At 45.4% G+C, this 23,457-nt stretch overlaps 1 protein-coding gene across 1 annotated transcript; it reads left to right on the top strand.

Moving 5' to 3' along the window:
• Nucleotides 1–790: 790 nt before the first annotated feature.
• On the top strand, nucleotides 791–23,185 carry ROGDI (rogdi atypical leucine zipper). Its single transcript, XM_081965331.1, has 11 exons — nucleotides 791–964; nucleotides 8,697–8,768; nucleotides 9,864–9,946; nucleotides 11,734–11,788; nucleotides 13,331–13,411; nucleotides 15,504–15,599; nucleotides 16,508–16,606; nucleotides 17,608–17,721; nucleotides 20,672–20,721; nucleotides 20,831–20,957; nucleotides 21,785–23,185. The coding sequence occupies exons 1-11, from the start codon at nucleotides 827–829 to the stop codon at nucleotides 21,824–21,826; spliced, it is 957 nt and encodes a 318-aa protein (XP_081821457.1). The 5' UTR covers nucleotides 791–826; the 3' UTR covers nucleotides 21,827–23,185.
• The last annotated feature ends 272 nt before the right edge of the window (nucleotides 23,186–23,457 follow it).

Raw genomic sequence — 23,457 nt, 5'->3', positions numbered from 1 at the left:
AAGACCCCAATACAACAAAACCAGCATACCTACACCCGTGAAAATCTACGAATATGTATGTATGTATGTATGTATGTATGTACACTGAGAGCATCTGCACCAAAGACAAATTCCTAGTGTGTCCAACCACACTTGGCCAATAAAGAATTCTATTCTATTTTCTATTCTATTCTATTCTTTCCTAATTTCATTTTATTCCTATTACATATTCCATGCCATCAAAATGGAAGTTGGATGCCAGAATCCCTATTTGATCTATGCCTTTAAAAAGGGGGGATGAAGCCACGATTGAACCCAAACCCGGGGTTAAAGCAGCAAAAACGAAACCCCGCAGCACGGGAGGGGAGACCCTTCCCCAGGCAGCCATGTTGCACCCAACCCCTCCCCTCCCGCCTTCGTGGCGGATTGCAAATCGGGAGAACGGCTGGCTGTTCGCAGAGCATCTACGATGGGGGCGGGGGGGGGCATACCGGTGGACAACCCCTCCCCCACCGAATGCAATGGGGCGCTGGGGTTTTTCCAAGCCTGGCTAGATGGCTTAAGACGTTGAGCTTGTCCGCCGTTCGAATCCCTAGTCTTAAGTCTCCCGCGTGAGCAAGAGGTTGGACTAGATGACCTCCAAGACCCCTTCCAGCTGGGTTTACTATTAAATTGGGCTTGGAAAACCCAGGTCTAACCCACTGCATTCGAGGAGTGGTCTTCAAGGCACACCCACTCCTCCTATGCTGGCACCGGACTCCCCTCCGCAACCAGCGATGAAAAGCCGAGCGGCTGGGAAGGGGAGGAGCCTCAGGGGTATGTGGGCGGGGCCAGAGGCGCTCGGCCAATGAGGAGCGAGAAGGGGTGGGAAGCCAGGCAACGCCTCGGCCCTGGAGAGCTCCCGGCGTCTCTCGGTGAACCAGCGGCAGCGGCGACGGGGATGAGGATGGCTGCGCTGGCGAGCCCGGCCGAGCGGGCCGTCTTGGTGAGCCTCCGAGCTGCGAAATCGATGCGGCGTCTGTGTGGGGAGGAGAGATTGGGGAAGCGCGTGACGTCATTGAAAGGGTGGGGGCGGGTGACGTCACTGCCCTCCGAGTGACATCGCCGGGCGAAGGGGGATAACGGCCAGGACGAGGTTCTTGGAGCTGCTTTCGCATCTGGGGGCGGGGGAAGGGACGGGGATGGGGGGGAGGTCGGCGCCTCCAGGAATGGCCCTTCGGAGGCCTCCCTTGCAACCCTGCGAGGTAGGCCAACGGTGGAGAAGCCGGGTTGGCTCCGATCTGGGTCGGTTCCACAAGCCACGCTTGCTTTTTTTCTTTTTTTGCTTTGCAACCGGGGAGGGGGTTACAATTCATCCCTGGGTTTGAGTCCAAAGCCTGTTTTAAAAGGGGAGGGGGTGTTGGTGGTATCTGGGCTGCTAAAATCCAGATGACCACCAGGGGGCAGCAGAACCTCTCTCTTTCTCTCTCTCTTTTCTGATGTTTCATGTCTGCCCCCTCTGGCTCCTCTGCAGCATTGCAGCCCCAAATCCCAGAGCTCTGCTCTCCTAATGCCACACCAGTCGTAGTCCTCGATTTACGACCGCAACGAGCCCCACGTCTCTGTTGCTCAGTGAAACATTTAAAAGTGACTTTTGCCCTTTTTTATGACCTTTTTTTGCCACAGTTGTGAAGTGAATCTCCTAAGTTGCTAAATGAGTCATCACATGGTCGTTAATTGAATCCGGCTTCTCCATGGGCCTTGCTTGTCAGACGGTCACAAAAGGGTGATCCCATGACCCCCGGGGACACTGCAACCGTCATAAATACGAGTTGAGTTGTTAAGCGTCCACATCTTAACCACATGACCGTGGGGATGCTGCCAACGGTCGTAATTGTGGAAAACGGTCGTAGGTTGCTTTTTCCCCGTGCCATTCTAACTTCCGGCGGTCACTTAAGTGAACTGTTGTAAGCCGAGGACTGCCTGAGGATCTGGATTTTCTAACTATGGTTGGATTTTGTTATTTCTACATGTCATATGCCACTCAAGGGGGTGAACGTGGCTAATCCTCCCGCCTCCTACTTATTATCCTCCCCCCCTTATTCTTTCTATTTATGCAGCCACCCACTTCCCAAACCCCACGAGAAGGCATGCGCTTAAAAAACAACCCTGCAAAAAAAGCTTTAAAACAGTCCTTAATGTTTTTTTTTAATTTAAAAAGCAACGTTATTAAGAAAGGAAGCATTATATGATTTTTTAGAAATGATGCAACCTTTACAGCAGGTCTCCAGTTCCTGGTTTATTATCTCCAAGTCTGTTGACGCGACCACATTTTTAACAGGCTAGCGATATATTGATGCAATGCCAACACCCCCCATGCATGCAGCCTGTCCCACCCCCGGAGCATGCGTCTCAGCCTGGCATATGCGCCCCGCCCCCCTTGGCCCGTTTTTTGACTTCCAAGCTGGTGAAGGAGGCCTTCCGTGGCCAAAAGCGGTGCGGGGGGTTGCTTGCACATGCGCAAACCCCCAAAATGCAATGTGAGTGTCTCCCTCACATGCGCCCCCTTATGCGCTGCAGAGTCCTGAAGACCAGTTGGCCGACAGGAAGCATACATGCATGCACGGTGGAGCTGGGCTGGGCTGACGGCTGGCACTGCATGCCACTTGTGACACGCGTGCCCTAGGTACGCCATCATGGAAATATTGGATAGGGCCAGCCACATTCTCCCCCAACAAAAACCCCGCAAGGTAAACTGGCCTGGGTGAGAGAAACTGATCCAAAATCACCCACCCAGCTTTTCATGCCTAAATCAGGATTTGAACTCACAGCCTCCTGGTTTCCAGGGCAGCCCTTTAACCCCTACACCGCAGCAGCTTTCCTTGCCCCCTCCCCAAAACTCTGTATCTCACAATACGAGGCCAAGATTGGAAGACCCCCTTAATCTCCCCACCCCCCCCCCCACCCTCCAAGGCTTTGAAATAACTTCCACTAAGCTGATTTGTCAGTTCTGGTTTTGGGCAGTTGCAAGCATCAGCCAGGGATGGATCCTACAGCCAGCCCGTTCCCCAGGCATTGCCGAGGATAAATATTGCACAATGTCTTCCTTTTTTTCTCCATCTTCCTCCATTCCCCGTCCTTTTCCCCCCACCGTCCATCTATTATTGGTAGTGCTTTTCCTCCTTTGGGGCTGGAGCACGTGCCCTCCCCCAGCTGCTTTGGTGGGCTGGAGGGGGTCATCTCTGTGCAATCTGCTGCTGCTGACTCCATGGGGAAGATATGTGGGGTGTGGGGGCTTGGAAAGAAAAGAAGATGACTCCGTGGAAGTGGGTGGATATAGAACAGAATAGAAGGCAGAGGGTAGAGGAGAGAAAAGAAGAGAGGAATAGAAGAGAGGAATAGAATAGAGAAGGGAGGAATAGAGAAGAGAGGAGGAGAAGAGAGGAATAGAATAGAAAACGAGAGAAGAGAAGAGAGGAATAGAATAGAACAGAAAAGAGAAGAGAGGAATAGAGAAGAGAGGAATAGTAGAGAGAAGAGAAGGGAGGAATAGAATAGAAGAGAGAAGAGAGGAATAGAATAGAACAGAAGAGAGAAAAGAGAGGAATAGAGAAGAGAGGAATAGAAGAGAGAAGAGAAGGGAGGAATAGAATAAAATAGAGAAGAGAGGAATAGAATAGAACAGAAGAGAGAAAAGAGAGGAATAGAGAAGAGAGGAATAGAAGAATAGAATAGAATAGAGAAGATGGATACATAAGGAATTTGTTTTCGGTGCATAAGCTCTCATTGTACATAAAAGCTATAAATGATATTTCATGTCTGAAGGATGTTAGCACTACCCTTCTCCTAGAAGAATCAATATTTTAAGAAATATTAAAAAGGCAGTATATTATATTTCCCTGGATGAGAAAAGGGGAAACATGTTTTTAAAGACAAAGCAGCTTCCTGAGCCAGTCTATTCTACATAACAAAGATCTATCTCCTTCAGGCAGAGCCATAATAAGAATCCCAAAGCCCTTTCATTGCATCATCACCCAGCAAGAGTCAACCAAGCTTGGGACTCAAAAGACAGACAGCCCACAAAGTTATTTAAGACCCCCGCCCCCTGGGAATCTGACCACCAATCAGAGTACATTTCTTGCACAGGAATGGGAAGCTCTGGGGTGGGGCCCAGAGAGGGCATAAAGCCAGATTACTCTCAGCATCTCTTCCCTTTTTCTTCAAGGCACGTGACCCTCTTTCCCCCGCAAGACCTCAAACCATGTGGTCCTATCCGCCACCAATAAACCTTCTTTCCAAGCAACTTCCATGAATCCGGTGTCTTTTCCCCCACTTGGAACTGAGCCCAGAAGGACATTTCTTCCAACATGTCTGAAGTGTCCCCTGTTTTCTAGCTTGGTGCCTTAACCACTGGAACAAACTGGCTCTGTATTTCAACTCTTTTAATTGCTGGGCTCCTAGGTCGATGCTCTCACGCAGGAATAAATCCAGCAAGCTTTTAAAAACTGCTCAGAAACCCCTTTCTTATAAAATTCTCAGGACATTGTGTGCTAAGGCATATGATTCTAATTTTTACCCAAGCTCGTCTTTGGTTTTAGAGCAGCAGGATGGTAAAATTAAGGCAAAAGCTGTAGAAAATGACTTTTTCTGGTTGCGGGCTACACAGTATATAGCGAAACTGTCAGTGTAGATATATTCATGAACTGGAATAGGGCTTAGTAACATAGTCCGCCAATGGGAGCTGAAACAGTTTGGAGCCTGGGCGTGGCTTAGCTCTGTAGCTCTGAGTCTGTGCTGAGCTCAAACTAGTCTGCTGCTCTGAACTGAAACTCTTCTCTTCCTCCTCCCGCCTGTGTTTGCTTGTATTCACTGCCACGTTGGAAAACCTGCTTTGGGGTATTGTATACGTATTTCATGTGTTAGATTATATATGAAAAGAAGTTCATGAATCCTGCTCGATCAGTCACTTGTGTGTGCTTCCCGGATGTGATTGCTGCTGAAAACTCTGACAAAAATGGTATAATTATAATTAAAATGGTCTTTCATTATGTTGAAATGGGGCAGCCCAGAGTCAGCAACCCCACGGCTCTGTAGCCGCATGTGGCTCTTTCATCCCTCTGCTGCGGCTCCCTATCGCTCGAAATATATGTCACAATCACCATTGTGTGACGCCTGCCGGCACGCAATTTATTGAGCTTTTCGACCTATAGGCGAACCGTAGATAAATCCAAGAAAAGAAACGTTTCAGAAGAAAACAGAAGGTTTAATTCGACTACATATGCTCGTTTTGTCGCCGCTCAGGAAATCGTCAGGCGCACGGGAAGCGTTTTGTGACTCCCGGTGTTTTCTGTGTGAGAAACGGGTCCTAATGGCTCTTTGGGTGTTTAAGGTTGCCGTCCCCTGGGGTAGCCTAACGTAACGTTTTTTGCCTAAATCACTCAAGGCATCTTCTAACAGATGTCCTTTGTGGGAATCTTGGCAAGTCCTGTGTACACTTATGTCTTGCTGACCTCCTCCCTGTCCAGGAGTAGACAATGGAAGTACAGTCTGCCTTTGGCGTATTGGGACAGACGGTCCTTGTTTCCTACAGATTAGGAGAGGAGCTGCTAAAATTGGCCAGAGGCTTCGGAACAGCGAAAGCAACTTGCTTAAAATAATTCGTATGGCAAAAGAATGCCATATTCCCCCCAAAATAAGACAGGGTTTTATTTTCTTTTGATACCCCCACCCCCAAATAAGCGCTTGGCCTTATTTTCAGGGAGGTCTTACCTTATTTTTGACGTGCAGGAGGCGGCGAGCATGGTCACCTCATGCGGCCATTAGGGTGACAGGAGGGGGGCGCGGTGGTTAGGGGGGGTTGCGGGAGCGGCTGTTAGGTAAGGGCATGTGGGGTGTGTGGAGCATGTTCCCCCCTCCCTTTCCCCCGCCTCGTGTCGTTTGCATGGCAAGCAGCCAGAGGAAATGGCGGGGACCGGCTGGGCATGCGCTGAAATACTTTTACACTTTACCGCCTGCGCTCAAAAGCCCGATTGAGCTTTATTATCCGAGGAGGGTATTCTTTTCGGGGAAATACGGTAGTTGAAGAATGTTGTCGAATTTACAAGGAAATTATACTTCCCCTACCTACGGCAACAGAAAAAGGACGTGTTGTTTTCATCTTCCTTTTTTTAAAGCAAATCCTGGAATTTTTTTTTTTTTTTACTTCGCTTTGTAGTCTTATCTACAACAGGGGATTTATTATTATTATTATTTTTTGCAAGTTTCTCATCTGAATGTCAAATCGTGCCTGAATCTTCCTTTAAAAAAATAAAATAAAATAAAAAGCAAGTTCTGTCCAAGGGGGATAATAACAAAGGCCTCCTCACTGGTGGGTTATAGTTACAGGTAATCCCAGACTTAATGACCGTAATTGAGCCTGGAATTAGGGTCATAAATTGTGCCAGTCGTTAAGCGAGTCACCAAATGACCACATCCAATTTTATGACTTTTGGGGGTTGCTGGTTTTTTTTCTTTTTACGCTGCCATTAAGCGAATCCCTATGGTCATTAAGTGAATGTAATCATTGTCTGCAATGGGTGTTTTTTGCAGAAACAGGAAATAAATGAATGTTCCGATTTTTTAAAAAAAGTTGTAAATCGTGGTCACAAGACTGTGGGACGGTGCCAAAAACCAGTTACTAGGCACCCAAAATATGATCCCATGACTGCTTGGGGATGGGAAGGGAGGGAGGAGCCATTGTGAAATTGTATACATACACACACATATCTATATATCGATATCTCTATATCTGAGACTGACTGGGTGGCTCAATGGCTAAGATACTGAGCTTGTCGATCAGAATTTGACCTGTACTAAGGATTCGGTTTGAATCCCTAGTGAGCAGGGGGTTAGACTAGATGACTTCCAAGGTCCCTTCCAACTCTGTTGTTGTTACTGATATAGATATACACACACACACATACACACACACACACACACACAGTGTACTGTCTGAATCAATTCATTTACATCCCACTCTCCTAATTTCTACCTCTGTTGTCCAGCCATTGATAAAAATAAGTGCCAAATTCGAAGGTATTCTGTGTCTTCTTTTTCTTTAGTGTTAAATCTGACCATTTCTGCACAGTCCCAATATTTTTTTAATTACATCTCCTCCTGTAGGCGTTTCCTCGCTTTTCCAATGTTGCCCAAATACAATTCTTGCCGTTGTGAAAATATAACAATATCAAATCTGTACTCCCTTTATTGTATTTTTGTGGTATTCTGCCTAACAAAAATAGTGCTGGTTTAAAATCTATATGCTGTGTTAACATTTTTTTTTTCTAACCACATATGCATTTTTTTCCCCCAAAATGATTTTTGCCACCGTGAATTTTGATTCTGAGTAGCTTTGTCAAGGTCCATCAGTTGAGGATTAACCTGTATTTTGTTCCTTTGCTTTCTCATCCGAGACTGCAGGCTCGTGAATATTGGCACAAGTTAATGATTAAAGTGGTGTTTAAATTGTCAGGGATGACAGCCTTCTAGAGGAATTTATTTGTCTTTACCAGCTGAACAACGACCAAGGTGCCCTTGGAAAGAAACCTGGTTAAAATCTATCCCATTGTCCTTCAACTATATTCATTGTCCTTTTATGGATTTATTTATTTATTTACATGGCCACCCAACTCAAAGTAATGGATGCTGGGTAATAATATACAGAAAGGAAAAATAACCAACTAACAAGTACTAACAGTGGCCACAAAATGAATGGTTGTAAGTTGAGGACTAGCTACGTACCTTTTTGGGGTTGTGATGTGCTGCTTCTGCGTTTATCGAACCTCTTACCCAAATGAGATGCATTTTATTTTCAGTACATGCAGAGCCCACAGCTAAATTTGGTCCCTGCGCATCATAAAACCCCATACGTACTCAGTGGCATCTTATGAAACCTTTTAGCCTATTGTGGTGTGTGGGATTCCTAATTTGAATACAGTTTGCAGAAAGGGGCAGTGATAATGCAGGATAGGATAGGATATAGGATAGGATAGGATTAGGATAATTTATTGGCCAAGTGTGATTGGACACACAAGGAATTTGTGTTTGGTGCATATGATTTCAGTGTAATGTATGTATGTATGTATGTATGTATGTATGTATGTATGTATGTATTGTGTCACAACCCCTGGTATTCCCAAATATGGGAGGGAGCATACTGCTTCCCTTTTCTGTCTATCGGCTCACCCTAGGAGCCATCCAGGTAGAAAGCCATTTTTTTATGTTGCCTTGTTACATTTGTGTTGCATTTGTGCTGATAAATAAATAAAGGGAGACTAGTATAGATCTATTTCAAGCTATTTAGCTCTCATCAGATAGCCAGGTTTAAATCCCAGTAAGGGTATGGCTAGCTGATGAGAGCTAAATAGCTTGAAATAGACCTATACTAGTCTCCCTTTATTTATTTATCAGCACAAATGTGACACACACACACACACACACACACACCACCACCACCACCACCACCACCACACACTTCAAGCATACAACACTTAAGTGATAGTCATAGGATACTAAATAAACAATCAAATATTAGGAAACTGATTAAAACAATGTAAATCGTAAACATACATGCAACAAGGTTATCGTCATAAGTGGAAGGAGATAGGTAACAGGAAGGATGAGAAGAATAATAGTAATACAGTCTTAGTAAATAGTTTGTTGATCTGTCTCTCTCTCTCTCTCTCTCTCTCTCTCTTCAGGAAGAAGAATTTAAATGGCTTTTACGGGAGGAAGTTCACTCCGTCCTTCGTCAGCTGCAAGAAATCCTAAAGGTGCTTACAAACAAAATTGTTCTAAGGATCGGGGCCTTTTCCTTCCAGTTTTGCTGTTTTAACATGGGTACTCCTTGACGTACGACCAGAATTGAGCCCAAAATTCACCTTGCTCAGTGAGAAATTCGTTAAGCAAGTTTTACCATTTTCCTTGCCACAGCCGCCACCGCCCATTACAGCTGCCACATCATCCTGGGAAGGGACACGGCTGCTTTAAAGAGCCCCAAAGAAACTGTGCTTTTGATCTTGCCCTCTTTGAAGCTGGACACTTCCCCCCCCCCCCTTCTTCCTTTGCCCGCTATGTCATGTCCAGGCGGGTGGGTGAAGTTATTTGGCTGGGATTTCAAAGCAGAATACTAATGATTTATTCATCATATTGATCTGGCAGGCCTAGAACACATCTTGAATGAGTGAGTTGAATTTAACTCGCAGTGGTGAAAAGCTGGCTAATGGAAGCGAGGGCTGGAATGGATGCTTTGCATCCTTGGCTTTGTGAGTTTTTTTTTTTTTGCAGACAACAGGATGGTACTTTTACTCTCTTTGACTTGGGGAAAAGTAATATTTGCAGCTACTAATACCTCTGATAGAGGACGCAGTGGCTTAGTGGCTAAGACGCTGAGCTTGTCGATCAGAATGGTCAGCAGTTGGGAGGTTCGAATCCCCAGCGGTTTGAAAGCATGTAAAAAATGCAAGTAGAAAAATAGGAACCACCTTTGGTGGGAAGGTAACAGTGTTCCGTGCGCCTTCGGCATTGAGTCATGCCGGCCACATGACCACGGAGACGTCTTCGGACAGCGCTGGCTCTTCGCCTTTGAAACAGAGATGAGCACCGCCCCCTAGAGTCGGGAACGACTAGCACATGTGTGCGAGGGGAATCTTTACCTTTACCTTGGTGCTCGCTGACCTTGGTGGTTTTCTTGCAAACATTTCATGACCCAACTAGGTAACATCATCAGGGCTAGAAGGGTTTGCCCTTTAGCTTTACCTTGCAGACAACAGGATGCTGCTTTCACTTCCTTTGTCTCCGGGAAAAGAAACATTCAGAGCTACTAATGCCTCTGGCCCTATTTCCTCTTCCTTCTCTTTCTCACCCAGGAAGCTTCCCATCGGTTTAATTTGCCAACCGGCAGCTCCGAAGGGCCTGTAAAACAGGAAAACTTTATCCTAGGGAGTTCCAAGTAAGTATTGGACTTTATTTTTTTTTCCAAAGAATTTTTTATTTTTTATTTTGTCTTACATACCATTTTAAGTATACATTCACATAATTGTTATTCTTCTTTACATTCATCATTCTTATACGTTTGTTATTTCATTGAATAGGTTGTAATATACTGTACAGTTTGGGTTCTTGGTGCACAGTAGTTAGAATGCAGTATTGCAGGCTAATTCTGCCAACTGCCAGCAGTTCGAATCTCACCAGGCTCAAGGTCGACTCAGCCTTCCATCCTTCCGAGGTGGGTAAAATGAGGACCCAGATTGTTGGGGGGCAAGAGGCTGACTCTGTAAACCGCTTAGAGAGGGCTGGAAAAGCGCTCTGAAGCGGTATATAAATCAAAGTGCCATTGCTATTCTCTCCCAAGCAGCTGAGAACGGATGCAGAAGAGCAGGGCTGTTGATTTAATGCCGTCTTCTCTTGAAAGGGAAATGAGTTCCCTGTGTGAGAAGCCTTTCATCTCTTTCCTGCGTCTGGGGATTGATTAAGCAGAACATTCGCCCAGATGATCAACCAGCTGCAACCAAAGCCTGACAGTCCTTTTTAATTTTTTAAAAAATGAATTCAAGGCAGCCTGCATTTCGTCAGCAAATCCCTCACCAGGCGTGTTTGAGATTCGCAGTCCTGTTGTAAAAACAACAAGGAGCTCCTATCTCGAGGGCTTACCGAGCCAGCCCCTGTTGCTAAATCAGTTTGACCCTGTTTGGACAAGAATCACTCTATTTGTATCTGATCTACTGCTTGTGCCCTGGCTCAAACCAGACACTTCCAATCTCTCTAAATGGCTTCAAAGGGCATTTTGGAATCTAAAACATAGAATGGAATGGAATGGAATAGAATAGAATAGAATAGAATCTTCTTTCTTCATTCTTCATCTTCTATCTTTTTCCTTCCTTCCTTCCTTCCTTCCTTCCTTCCTTCCTTCCTTCCTTCCTTCCTTCCTTCCTTCCTTCTTTCCTTCCTCCCTCCCTCCCTCCCTCCTTCCCTTTCTTTCTTTCTTTCTTTCTTTCTTTCTTTCTTTCTTTCTTTCTTTCTTTCTTCTATATATATAAAATGGTTGTGTGTGTGTGTGTATGTGATGACTTACTCCCTGGAAACAAATACTGTGGGGATAAGACGCCCCTAACACCCCTTGATGTGTGTGTTCTGTTAAGATACAGCCTGTTGTGCCTTAAAACGGCTTCTACTGTACTGCCGTAAAATGGCTTCTACTGTGCAGCGCAGTAGAGTTGCCATGGTAACAGCTTCACAGTACTCCACAAGGGAGCTCCCTCTGTGTAAGGGGGGAAAATCCAACATTAGAAATTACATTTGGTCCGGACATTTTCCCCCTATAAATAAATACCTGGGCAACGCTAGGTTATCAGCTAGTATAAAATAATAGAGCTGGAAGGGACCTCGGAGGTCTACTAATCCAACCCTTTGCTCGAGCAGGAGACCCTCTATCGTTTCAGACAAACGGTTGTCCAGTCTCTTTGAAAGCCTCCAGTGATGGAGCAGCTGCAACTTCTGGAGACAAGTTGGTGAATTGCTCTCACCGTGAGGAAAGTTCTCCTTAGATCTAAGTTGCTTCTCCGTCAGTTTCCATCTGTTACTTCTCCTCTTGCCTTTCAGTGCATTGGAAAACAGTCCGGCCCACCTCGTCTTTGTAGAAGCCCCTCAAATGTCGGAGTAGTGCTACCGTGCGATTGCTTGTGTGCAAGGCTGCCCCATTATTTAATTTGCCCCATTAATGCCCTGTCTTTATTTCAGTGTCGACCAGGTGAAAGGAGTCCTTACCCTCCAGGGAGATGCTTTGTGTCAAGCGGTGAGTTCAGTGCAGGCTTTCTTGCTGGGAAATAGAGAAGGAGAGAGAGGGGGGGAGAGGGAGAGAGAGAAACAGAAACAGAGAATAAAACCGAGAGAAAGAAATAGGTAGGTAGGTAGGTAGGTAGGTAGGTAGGTAGGTAGGTAGGTAGGTAGGTAGGTAGGTAGGTAGGTAGATAGGTGGGTGTGTAGGTGGGTGGATGGATGGATGGATGGATGATAGATAGAAACACACTTATGGGAGGAGGAGCTAACGTGACGTTTTGATTTAAAATATATGATTTGATATGAATTGTAGGTGATGACTGTGGAAGGGATGCACGGAAGTTTTTGTAACCAATCGACACACTTTCTACAACTTGTAATGGAAGATGGTTTTGTGGGGGGGGGGGCTGTGTTTTGTCTGTGTTTATTCAAAAATAAAAAAAATCTTTATAAAAAAGATAGAAACACACATATATAGAGAGAAAGAGAAACAGAATGAAACAGATAGACAGGCAGAAACTTACACACACATGTATAAATAGAGAGAGACACGCAGAATGAGACTGGCCAATTGCCAAACAACACTGGGGTTTTTCCCCCTTTTGCTCTAGCTGCTTCTTGCAAAATCTTGCAGCTTCTCAACATATAGGGTAGAATAGAATAGAACCGGAAGGGACCTTGGAGGTCTTCTAGTCCAACCCCCTGCTCAAGCAGGAGACCCCATGCCATTTCAGGCAAGTGACTATCCAGTCTCTTCTTAAAGACTTCCAGTGTTGGAGCATTTACAATTTCTGGTGGCAAGCTGTTCCACTGGTTAATTGTTTGGGGAGAATGGAAAGCCAAAGATACGATAGATAGATAGATAGATAGATAGATAGATAGATAGATAGATAGATAGATAGATAGATGATAGATAGATAGATAGATAGATAGATAGATAGATAGATGATAGATAGATAGATGATAGATAGATAGATAGATAGATGATAGATAGATAGATAGATAGATAGATAGATAGATAGATAGATAGATAGATAGATAGATAGATAGATGATAGATAGATAGATAGATGATAGATAGATAGATAGATAGATGGGTAGGTAGGTAGGTAGGTAGGTAGATAGATAGATAGATAGATAGATAGATAGATAGATAGATAGATAGATAGATAGATGATAGATGGGTAGATAGATAGATAGATAGATAGATAGATAGATAGATAGATAGAAACACAGACATATATACAGAGAGAGAGAGAGAGAGAGAAACAGAATGAAACACACACACACACACACACACACACATAAAGGGACAAGAGGCATCGTCTTGCAAATGCAGCTCAGGAAATATTTCCAGTATTCTTTACTTGATAATCCAGCATCTTCACAGCATCTTTTATTTCTCGGTTTCGTTTTGTTTGTCAAGTGTGGGAATTTAACTTCCCCTGCTGGAAATTAGATGGGGAAGGAAAAGGTTGGCTGGATCTGAATTCTGGAAGGAAGCTTGCGTGATCTAACAGGTTTCTGTGCTCCTTTCCCCCCTCCTCTCCCTTTTACAGGACATTAACTTGAAGATGCCCAGAAATAACCAGCTGGTACACTTCGCCTTCCGGGAGGACAAACAGTGGAAACTCCAGCAAGTAAGTTTCGTGTTTTGATCTTTGGTGAATCTCTCTTCCTGTTTAAAGGAATTTGTGTGTCCTTGGGTGTGTTCCAGCATAACTCTGGAATGCCTCAAGCAATTTCAACCAAACTTGGTACACAGATGACTTACTCTCTGGAAACAAATACTATGGGGTTAAAGGCACCCCTAACATTCCTCGGGGTGTCTGTTCTGTTAAGATACAGCCTGTTGTGTCTTAAAATGGCTTCTATTGTGCCACGCAGTGGAGTTGCCATGGTAACGGCTTCACAATACTCCATAAGGGGGCTCCCTCTGGTAAGGGAGGAAATCCAACATTAGAAATCCCATCTAAAGAAATCCAGGGAAAAGAAGAAACAGAATACTACCAGATATGGGATAAATGGTATAGGTGGATGAAGGAAAGAAACAAGGATCAATGAAGGAAGACAACAAAGCCCAAAAATAGTAGTTAAGGAGAATTAACACATATATATGTATCCAAGTGGTTTAAATTTACTAGAGGTAATCAGCCAATATAGCAGACAGATGAGTAAAATAAGAGGGTTAAGAATGGTGAAATGCAAATGAAATATAATAGAAGGGGAAACAATATAAGGTAAGCGATATCGATTGGCAATTGCTATTAGAAAGAACAGGAAGCTCCTGTTCATATTGTATTGTGTAAATGAGGTGTACGTCTAAGTTTTGTGTGTGTGTGTATTTTACATGTTTGTAAATAATTTTTTTTAAAAAAAAATCCTGTCTAATACAGGATTAGGATAAATAAATAACCGGGCAATGCTGGGTTATCAGCTAGTGGGGGAATAAAAACCGAAGAGAAAAGAGAACACGTGAACTTTTCCACTTTCCAAACATCCAGGAGTTTTCCAAATTACTCTTAACTTTCTCCCCTTAGGACATTTTCAACTCCCTACCCAAAACTAAATTCTTTGTTACTTTTTTTTTTTTAAACCCAAGTTGCCGAGATGGAAGTCTGCATTTGAAATATTGCCTCGATGAAAAAGCAGATCAAAATTAGGCTAGATCTGGGAACTAACCGCAGATTTTTAGACTTCTGCAGTCAAGAAAGTACAAAGACCTCAGCGTGAAGGGAAATGTTGACACAACACCTCTCGGCTTGTTATCCTGTACATAAGAGAGATGTTGACTCGCTTCCAAATCAGCCAGAGGGCAGCTGTATCCTGCTGCAATGGCCTCTAACCTCCTTCAAACTTGCTTGTTGGTTGGGAAGGCTTAAGGTTTGGAGAAAGCTTTGGAGAAAGTTATCCTGGTCAGAATGGTGCAGATCATAAGAGGTTGTTATTTGCAATCTTTCCCTTGCTGGATTCCCCATTGACTTCGCTTGTTGGAGGCCAGCTGGGAAGGTTGCAAATAGAGAGAACACACACACACACACACACACACACACACACACGGGTTAATGTCAGGGTTCCAAATAGCATCTAAAATTAGATCAGAATCCGAGGCAAAGGATTCCTCAAAGTTCCAATTTATGAAGAGAGCCACGTTGGCACATCTGGGAAAACCCGAATCTGAAAACTTCCCGGTTTTCCCACCCAGTTGAAAATTCAAGATCCTGCCCTCCACACCCACAAGTTCATCCCATGGTCCAATCTTCCACCGCCACGAAGACAGATTCCTCCCATCCAGTTCCAGCCAGGTGCAGAGACAAAGGTGACCTTGAGTTTCTAAGAAGAATGTCGTTATGGCTACATATCACCCAACTCCATATAATCCCCCCCCTCTCCCATTTTCCCACAATGGAAAGTAGAGAGTAGAAAATGTGGCAGGCCTGAAGTCCAAAAGAAAAGATGGCTTGCGCACACGTGAAAATCTACGATAACAAACAAATATATATATATGTATATATGTATTTGTGTACCTATCTCTATTTATCTATCTCTTATTTCCCTCCCTCTCTCCTTTTCTCTCTCTCTCTCCCTCTCTCTCTCTCTCTTTCTCTCTCTCTCTCTCTATATATATATAAACAAATAACCAAATGTGTCTCCTAGACTGAATCTGGGCCATGTGTGTATATGTGTGTCTGTCTGTCTGTGTCTCTTATCCGTGTTTGGTTTCTTTTTCAGATTCAGGATGCCAGGAACCACGTCAACCAAGCGGTCTACCTGCTTACCAACCGGAGCGCCAATTACCAGTTCAAGACAGGAAGTGAGGTTGTCAAGGTGAGCCAAGGACTCTGCTTCCAAACTATCCACCAGAGCCAACCAGAGAACGTTTGAGCAGTTCTGAAACCCAAATTCGTCAGTCAGGACCCTCCACCTAGGACCCTCATTAAAGCCGGGAATTGCAGTCGTAGGTCAGGGCAGTCGTGAAACGGGTCCTCACCACACTGGCATGATTTTAGACCTCTTTTTTTGCAGCGGTCCTTAAGTGAATCACCATGATTGTTAAGCGAACCCATGGTTCTCTAGGGGTGGGTTTTATCAGAAATTCTGGCTTTCGGCCAAAAAAAAAAACCCTTTTCCCTCTCTCCTCATCTTTTAAGCATAATTTTACCTTAACTGGAATTTCTACTTTTATTCTTTTAATATTTATTTATTTTATTATTTTATTTTACTATGTTTTGTTTTATTTCATTATTTTATTTTATTATTTTATTATGTTATATTTTATTTTATATTTAATTGTACATTTTATTTTATTATTTTATTTTTTATTATTTATTTTATTATTTATTTTATTTTACACTTTTAAAATTTTATTTTTGTTTTATCTATTTTATTTTATTATTTTTTATTTTATCTTTTATTTTGCATTTTATTTTGTTTTATCATTTATTATTTATTTTATTATTAATTATTAATTATTTATTTTATTATTTTTTATTTTTTATTATTTATTTTATTTTACATTCGCCGTCATGGTTTTAGGGTCTCCTGCTTGAGCAGGGGGTTGGACTGGATGACCTCCAAGGTCCCTTCCATCTCTGATGTTCTGTTAATTGTTTGGTGGAGTTGACTTCCTTTTCTGGGGGGGGCAGTGGGGGGGGCTGACAGCAACCCCATTTCCAGTTCAACCTGAGCAAGACTGAGAGTGCTGTTTCCCCCCCCCCCTCCCTTATTCGCCGCAGCTGATGGATGCTGTGATGTTGCACCTGACCCGAGCTCGGAATCGTCTCACCACGCCTGCCACTCTGAGCTTGCCAGAGATCGCCAGCAGTGGGCTTACGGTAACATTGGAGGCGGGGGGAGCTTTAGCACAGGGGTGTCAAACTCAATTTCATTGAGGGCTGCATTAAGGTGGTGTATGTGACCTCAGGGGGCATGGTGGGCGTGGCCAGCTCGACGTCACTGATGCCAGGGACACCTGTGGTGGCCATGTAGTAAGGCAGGACTTCCCCCAGACCCTCCCTCCCTCGCATTATAATCTTCCTTCCTTCCTTCTTCCCTCCCTCCCTTGCCTTCCTTTTCATCAGCTTTCCTTCATCTTCCTTACTTCCTCTCTTCTCTTCCTTCATCAGCTTTCCTTCGTCTTCCTTCCTCCTCCCTCTTCTCTTCCTTCCTTCATCAGCTTTCCTTCGTCTTCCTTCCTCCTCCCTCTTCTCTTCCTTCCTTCATCAGCTTTCCTTCGTCTTCCTTCCTCCTCCCTCTTCTCTTCCTTCCTTCATCAGCTTTCAGCTTTCCTTCATCTTCCTCCCTCCCTCCCATGTCTTCCTTTTTTCATCAGCTTTCCTTCATCTTCCTTCCTTCCTTCCTCCCCCCCTCCTGCCTCCCCCCCCCCTCTTTCCATTTCCTTCCCTCTTCATTCTCCTTCCTTCTTCCTTCCCCTCTTTCCTTATTTTCCCTTCCTGGCTCTCTTCCCATCTTCCCCTCTTTTTCTTTCCTTCTTCCCTTTCTCCTTTCCTGCCCCTTCTTCCACTGCTCAAATGCAAAAGGGGAAACATTTCTCCTTTTGTCTTCTTTTGAATGTACCTTATTTTTCTGAGTATGTCACACACACCCCACACCCCGCTTAAAAGAGGCTGAAAATTTGGGTGCCCAACTGTATCTGGTGCTCCCGGCAGGCACCAGTACGGGCCAGATCTAAGCACCCCTGTGGGCTGGATCTGCACCCCCTGGCCTTGAGTTTGACACCCCTGCTTTGGAGGGTGAGAAAATAGATAATTCAGAATGCCGGCTGTTAATGAAGTATGTTAATATGCTGGGTTTCTAACTCTTTTTTCCTCTCCAGAAAATGTTCACTCCATCGCTGCCTTCAGACCTCCTGGTGAATTTCTATATCAACCTAAACAAGGTCTGCTTAACGGTCTACCAGTTGCATCCTCTGCAGCCCAGTTCCACCAAGGTACGGAAGGAGGCAGCTGCAGGGAAAATCCCAGATTCCCTCCTAGACGCTTGGCTAGTCCTCCGCTTAAACAGCCATTTATTTAGGGACCACTCAAAGTTTACAGCGGCCCTGGGGAAACGTGACCTAGGATCGTTTTTTTCCACACTTAACGACCATGGTCATGCGGTCAACATCGGGATGCTCGGCAACGGGTTCAGATTTACGACGGGTGCAGCATCCCCGGGATTGTGTGATTTCCCCCTTTCGCCACTTTCCGACGAGCAGAGTCAATGGGGGAAGTCAGTTTCACTTAACGGCCGCGGCAGGAAAGTTCGTTGAAATGGGGCAAGACTCCCTTAACTGCCGCCTCGCTTAGCAACAAGAAATTTTGGGCTCAGTTGTGGTCGTAAGCGGAGGGCTGAGTGTGTTGTCTCTTCATAGCAGCTCTCTTTTGTGGTCACTTGAGAGATCCGTTGGAGAGCAATATTTTTTTAAAATAGAATAGAGCTGGAAGAGACCTTGGAGGTCTTCTAGTCCAACCCTCTGTACAACTACAGACAGATGACTGTTCTTTCCTTTCTTTTCCTTTCCTTCCCTTTCATCTCTTCTTCCTTTCCTTTCCTTCCCTTCATCCTTCTTTCCCTTCCATTCATCTCTTCTTCCCTTCATCCTTCTTTCCCTTCCATTCATCTCTTCTTCCCTTCATCCTTCTTTCCCTTCCTCTCATCTCTTCTTCCTTTCCTTTCCTTCCCTTCTTCTTCTTTCCCTTCCATTCATCTCTTCTTCCCTTCATCCTTCTTTCCCTTCCGTTCATCTCTTCTTCCTTTCCTTTCCTTCCCTTCTTCTTCTTTCCCTTCCATTCATCTCTTCTTCCCTTCATCCTTCTTTCCCTTCCGTTCATCTCTTCTTCCCTTCATCCTTCTTTCCCTTCCTCTCATCTCTTCTTCCCTTCATCCTTCTTTCCCTTCCTCTCATCTCTTCTTCCTTTCCTTCCCTTCCCTTCATCCTTCTTTCCCTTCCTCTCATCTCTTCTTCCTTTCCTTTCCTTCCCTTCTTCTTCTTTCCCTTCCATTCATCTCTTCTTCCCTTCATCCTTCTTTCCCTTCCGTTCATCTCTTCTTCCTTTCCTTCCCTTCTTCTTCTTTCCCTTCCATTCATCTCTTCTTCCCTTCATCCTTCTTTCCCTTCCGTTCATCTCTTCTTCCTTTCCTTTCCTTCCCTTCTTCTTCTTTCCCTTCCATTCATCTCTTCTTCCCTTCATCCTTCTTTCCCTTCCGTTCATCTCTTCTTCCTTTCCTTTCCTTCCCTTCTTCTTCTTTCCCTTCCATTCATCTCTTCTTCCCTTCATCCTTCTTTCCCTTCCGTTCATCTCTTCTTCCCTTCATCCTTCTTTCCCTTCCGTTCATCTCTTCTTCTTTTCCTTTCCTTCCCTTCTTCTTCTTTCCCTTCCATTCATCTCTTCTTCCCTTCATCCTTCTTTCCCTTCCTCTCATCTTTTCTTCCTTTCCTTCCCTTCCCTTCATCCTTCTTTCCCTTCCGTTCATCTCTTCTTCTTTTCCTTTCCTTCCCTTCTTCTTCTTTTGCTTTCCTTCCCTTCATCTCTTCTTCTTTTCCTTTCCTCTTCTCTCCCCTTCCTTCTCTCCTTTCCTCTTCTCTCCGCTTCCCTCCCTTCTTCTCTTCTCTTCCTCCAGTGATGGAGCACCCACAACTTCTGGAGACAAGCTCTTCCACTGGTTAATTGTTCTCACTGTTAGGAAGTTTCTCTTTAATTCCAGGTTGCTTCTCTCTTAGTTAGTTTCCATCCATTGTTTCTTGTCCTGCCTTTCGGTGCTTTGGAGCATAAGTTGATCGCCTCAACTTATGGACTTGGGAGTCCTCCATTGCTGGAGATTTTCAAAAATGGAATGGACACCTGTTTGACTGGGATGGTACAAGGTCTCCTGCTTAGGGGGTGGGTGGAGCTGGACTAGAAGACCTCCAAGGTCCCTTCCAGCCCTACAATTCTATACTCTTAACGTCATGCAAGTTGGGACTCCTTTGGCTGTACTTGCTGTAGTAACATAATCTTGCAAATCTGAATGTATTTTCCCCTCCTCGTCTTTATCTTCATGTGAAATAGTGAGATGTCTTTCTGAAATGTTTTCTCAAGATATTTTCTGGGCCCAAGCCCTTCTTATCTAGCCGTTGCCTTGGTAACGGCTTTTCTTCCTGTCCTTTGAGGCCTTTTCCTTCTGCTCTTTACGGAGGGGGCCCATTTTATGACTTTTCAACGATGTTAACTTTGGTCAAAAAAATAACCTGTGTTTAAAATAACCTTTCCAGCAGCAGTTACTCAATTTTTTAATGTGTCCCTTATCAACCTTAGTGGGACGCGGTGGCTCAGCGGCTAAGACGCTGAGCTTGTTGATCAGAAAGGCCGGCAGGTCGGCGGTTCGAATCCCCAGCGCCACGTAACGGAGTGAGCTCCCATTACTTGTCCCAGCTTCTGTCAACGTAGCAGTTCGAAAAGCAACTAAAATTCCAAGTCGAAAAATAGGAACCACCTTTGGTGGGAAGGTAACAGTGCGCCGTGCGCCTTCGGCATTTAGTCATGCCGGCCACATGACCACGGAGACGTCTCCGGACAGCGCTTGCTCTTCGGCTTTGAAACGGAGATGAGCACTGCCCCCTAGAGTCAGGAACGACTAGCACAGATGTGCGAGGGGAACCTTTACCTTATTATTGTTAGACCAGGGGTCTCCAACCTTGGCAGCTTTAAGACTCGTGGACTCTGGGAGTTGAAGTCCACAAGTCTTAAAGTTGCCAAGGTTGGAGACCCCCTGCTTGAGACAGCCACACCATGAAAGCAGTTTTTAATCTTTCTGGTCTACCTCTTGGGACCGAAAACAGCGTCACCTAGGCAGGATCTCCATGCAAAACCAAATCCCTAGAAATCGGATTCTCCAATTTTGTGTTTTTTTCCCCCCAGAATTTCCGGCCAGCTGGAGGGTCCATCCTGCATAACCCCGGGGCGATGTTGTAAGTACCACTGCACCTTCTGGAGGGCTTCCCTTTGGGGCCAGAAAGCAGATGTTTTCTCTCTGTGTCGCGCCACTGAAAGCAGAAGCCTCTTTCTCTCCTTCCGCAGCGAGTACGGTAACCAAAGATACGAAGTCAGCCACGTACACAAGGTGGAATGTGTGGTGCCCTGGCTGAACGATGCCCTTGTTTTCTTCACCGTCTCCCTGCAGCTTTGCCAGCAGCTCAAGGATAAGGTGAGGCACACAGGGAGACGTCGTTTCTTTTAATTCAATAGCAGAGTTGGAAGGGACCTTGGAGGTCTTCTAGTCCAACCCCCTGCCTAGGCAGGAAACCCTATACCGTTTTAGACAAACGGCTATCCAACATCTTCTTAAAGACTTCCAGTGTTGGGGCATTTACAACTTCTGGAGGCAACTTCTGTTCCACTGATGAATTGTTCTAACTGTCAAGAATCCTTAGTTCTGGGTTGCTTCTCTCCTTGAGTAATCTTGTTTAATTCCTTATGAATCTTTAATCATGATTCCTTTTGGGGAGGATGAATGTGTTGTGTGAATTCAACAAGCACGGTCCAGTTTATGTTTCTCAGGGCATTGTGCAAATCTAAAGAGTTGGTTATTTGATGGAATGGTTCTTCACTGGTAAATATCACTGAAAGACATGGTTTAGATCAGGGGTGTTTTAATAGAACAGAATAATAGAGTTGGAAGGGACCTTGGAGGTCTTCTAGTCCAACCCTCTGCCTAGGCAGGAAACCCTATACCATTTCAGACAAATGGCTATCCAACATCTTCTTAAAGACTTCCAGTGTTGGAGCATTCACAATTTCTGGAGGCATGTTGTTCCACTGATGAATTGTTCTAACTGTCAGGAAGTTTCTCCTCAGTTCTAAGTTGCTTCTCTCCTTGCCTAAAAACCAGGCAGTACTTCCTTTTTGGAGGGAAATGTCAGTCAAGGATATGTTCCCCATTACAGATTTGACTCTGCTGAACAACAGGGAACTAACTCCCAATCGCCCACCAACTTTTGATCTCCTATTTGTGTTCTTCTTTCCCCCTCCCAGATTGCCGTGTTTTCCGGCTACTGGAACTACTGGCCCTACTGATCATCTTCTCGCAGAGAGTGATCCGGTCAGTTTCAGCCACTCTCTTCTCGCGAAGGTCTCATGATACAAACTCTTTACCTGCCAAGAACATCCGGATTCTGCCACTCCATGGGTAGCAGCTGATGGGCAAGGGGACCATCGGCATCTTTGTATCCAGAACGTCATTATTTATTAGCACTTTAGAAGTAACGTTCCTTCCTTTCCACGGGCATCAAAGTTAGGCCGAGTCAATAAACCCTGAGTCAAATGGCGCCACGTTGGAGCGGGCGGGGGGGGGGGGGAGGAAAGTGGTTACAAACAAGAGTGGGGACGAAGCGTCACGTTTTGGGTTTTGTTCTCCCTCCTGCCCTCCCCTTCCCTAGCCTCTTGCACCATAGTGATGGTTCACTTCCATAACGCCGCCTTTGAAAAGCGTTAAAGGGACAGCTGGGTTTTGGTGATGGGTCGCCCCCTATTTCCGCGATGGCCAACGAGTGCCACAAGTAGCACCCAGAGCCGTCACCCCAGCTCAGCTCTACCGCGCATGCAAGGGGTCAGCTGGTTTTCAGGTCTGCTGCGCATGCAAGGGGCGGGGCAAATGCATGGGAAGTTGTGCGTGGGGGAGGGAGCTGGGGAAGTGGGGAGGGTTGCGTGTGCATGCGCAGGGGGTGCGGCGCACATGGCCACACGGACATGCACAGCGAGGCATGGGGGAGCTCACCCAGGAATTGCATTATGGGTGCGCGCGCATGCACTTTCGGCCCCGCAGCAACAGAAAGGTTAGCCCTCGCCGCCCTATTTTGTAGAAGCAGATAGTCCAGGGATGGTCCAACCTTTTTGTTGTCATGTGCCCAAAGTGCGCCCGCACCCATAATGCAATGCGCACGCGACCCATGACCCTGTGCATGCACCCCTCCCCCTATGCAGGCGTGCGACTCCCCCGTGCATGCACCCCAACCCTCGTTGCCCATTTTTGGCTTCCAGGTTGGCGCAGGAGGCTTCCCAAGCCCAAAACAGAAGGCCTCCTGCACCAACCTGGAAGCCAAAATGGGGCAAGGGGGTGCTACGCGAGGGCCCCAAAATGCAATTTGAGTGCCCCCCCAAAGACCATGCAATGGGAGAGGCCCAAAGACCAGCTGGCCGGTGGGAAGTGGAGGCCCAGCTGGGCTGGGGCAAGGCCTCTGGATGCCATAGCTTTGCCGTCATGGCGATAGACACTGCTGCCTCATCGGGTCTTCCAGAGAATCTTTGCTGGCCACCGAACAGTAGAAAAAGTCGAAAGTGACCTGGGTAACAAAGCCAGTTGCTGCTACACATAACGTGAACCCTAGTCTGTGCTGCTTATATTGTGTGTGGAATAAACCTCCCTCATTAATTGTGCTTCGTGGCTTGGTGTGTTTGGAGGAGAACCTTTGACACAGGATTTGGGGAATATGGGAGAGGTTGTGGGACCTGCATGAGAGATGGACAAATGGAATGAATTTCTGTTCGCTCCAGCATGGCTAAATTTGGTCAAAATGACCCAGGAGTCCACTTTCTAGACAAGGAAGGATCCAGGTTCTTGATCCACGCCGGTTGGGGTTTTTTAATCCTGTGCAAAAAACGGATTTTCCCCGCCCTCTGTTGGGTCTAGTAAATTTTGGTGGAAGGGG

The sequence above is a fragment of the Natrix helvetica genome (genome assembly GCF_964273705.1).
Source record: "Natrix helvetica genome assembly, chromosome: 13".
In the NCBI taxonomy this organism is placed as follows: Eukaryota; Metazoa; Chordata; class Lepidosauria; order Squamata; family Natricidae; genus Natrix; species Natrix helvetica.
The sequence above is the reverse complement of the archived record's forward strand: the minus strand, read 5'-3'. Positions and strand labels throughout refer to the sequence as shown.

Excerpts from the sequence above, each read along its gene's own strand:
- ROGDI (XM_081965331.1), top strand. The coding sequence starts at position 827 with ATGAGGAGCGAGAAGGGGTGGGAAGCCAGGCAACGCCTCGGCCCTGGA. Across the intron at positions 20,722-20,830 it reads CATAACCCCGGGGCGATGTT|CGAGTACGGTAACCAAAGAT; the intron begins GTAAGTACCACT and ends CTCCTTCCGCAG. Across the intron at positions 20,958-21,784 it reads GCCAGCAGCTCAAGGATAAG|ATTGCCGTGTTTTCCGGCTA; the intron begins GTGAGGCACACA and ends TCCCCCTCCCAG.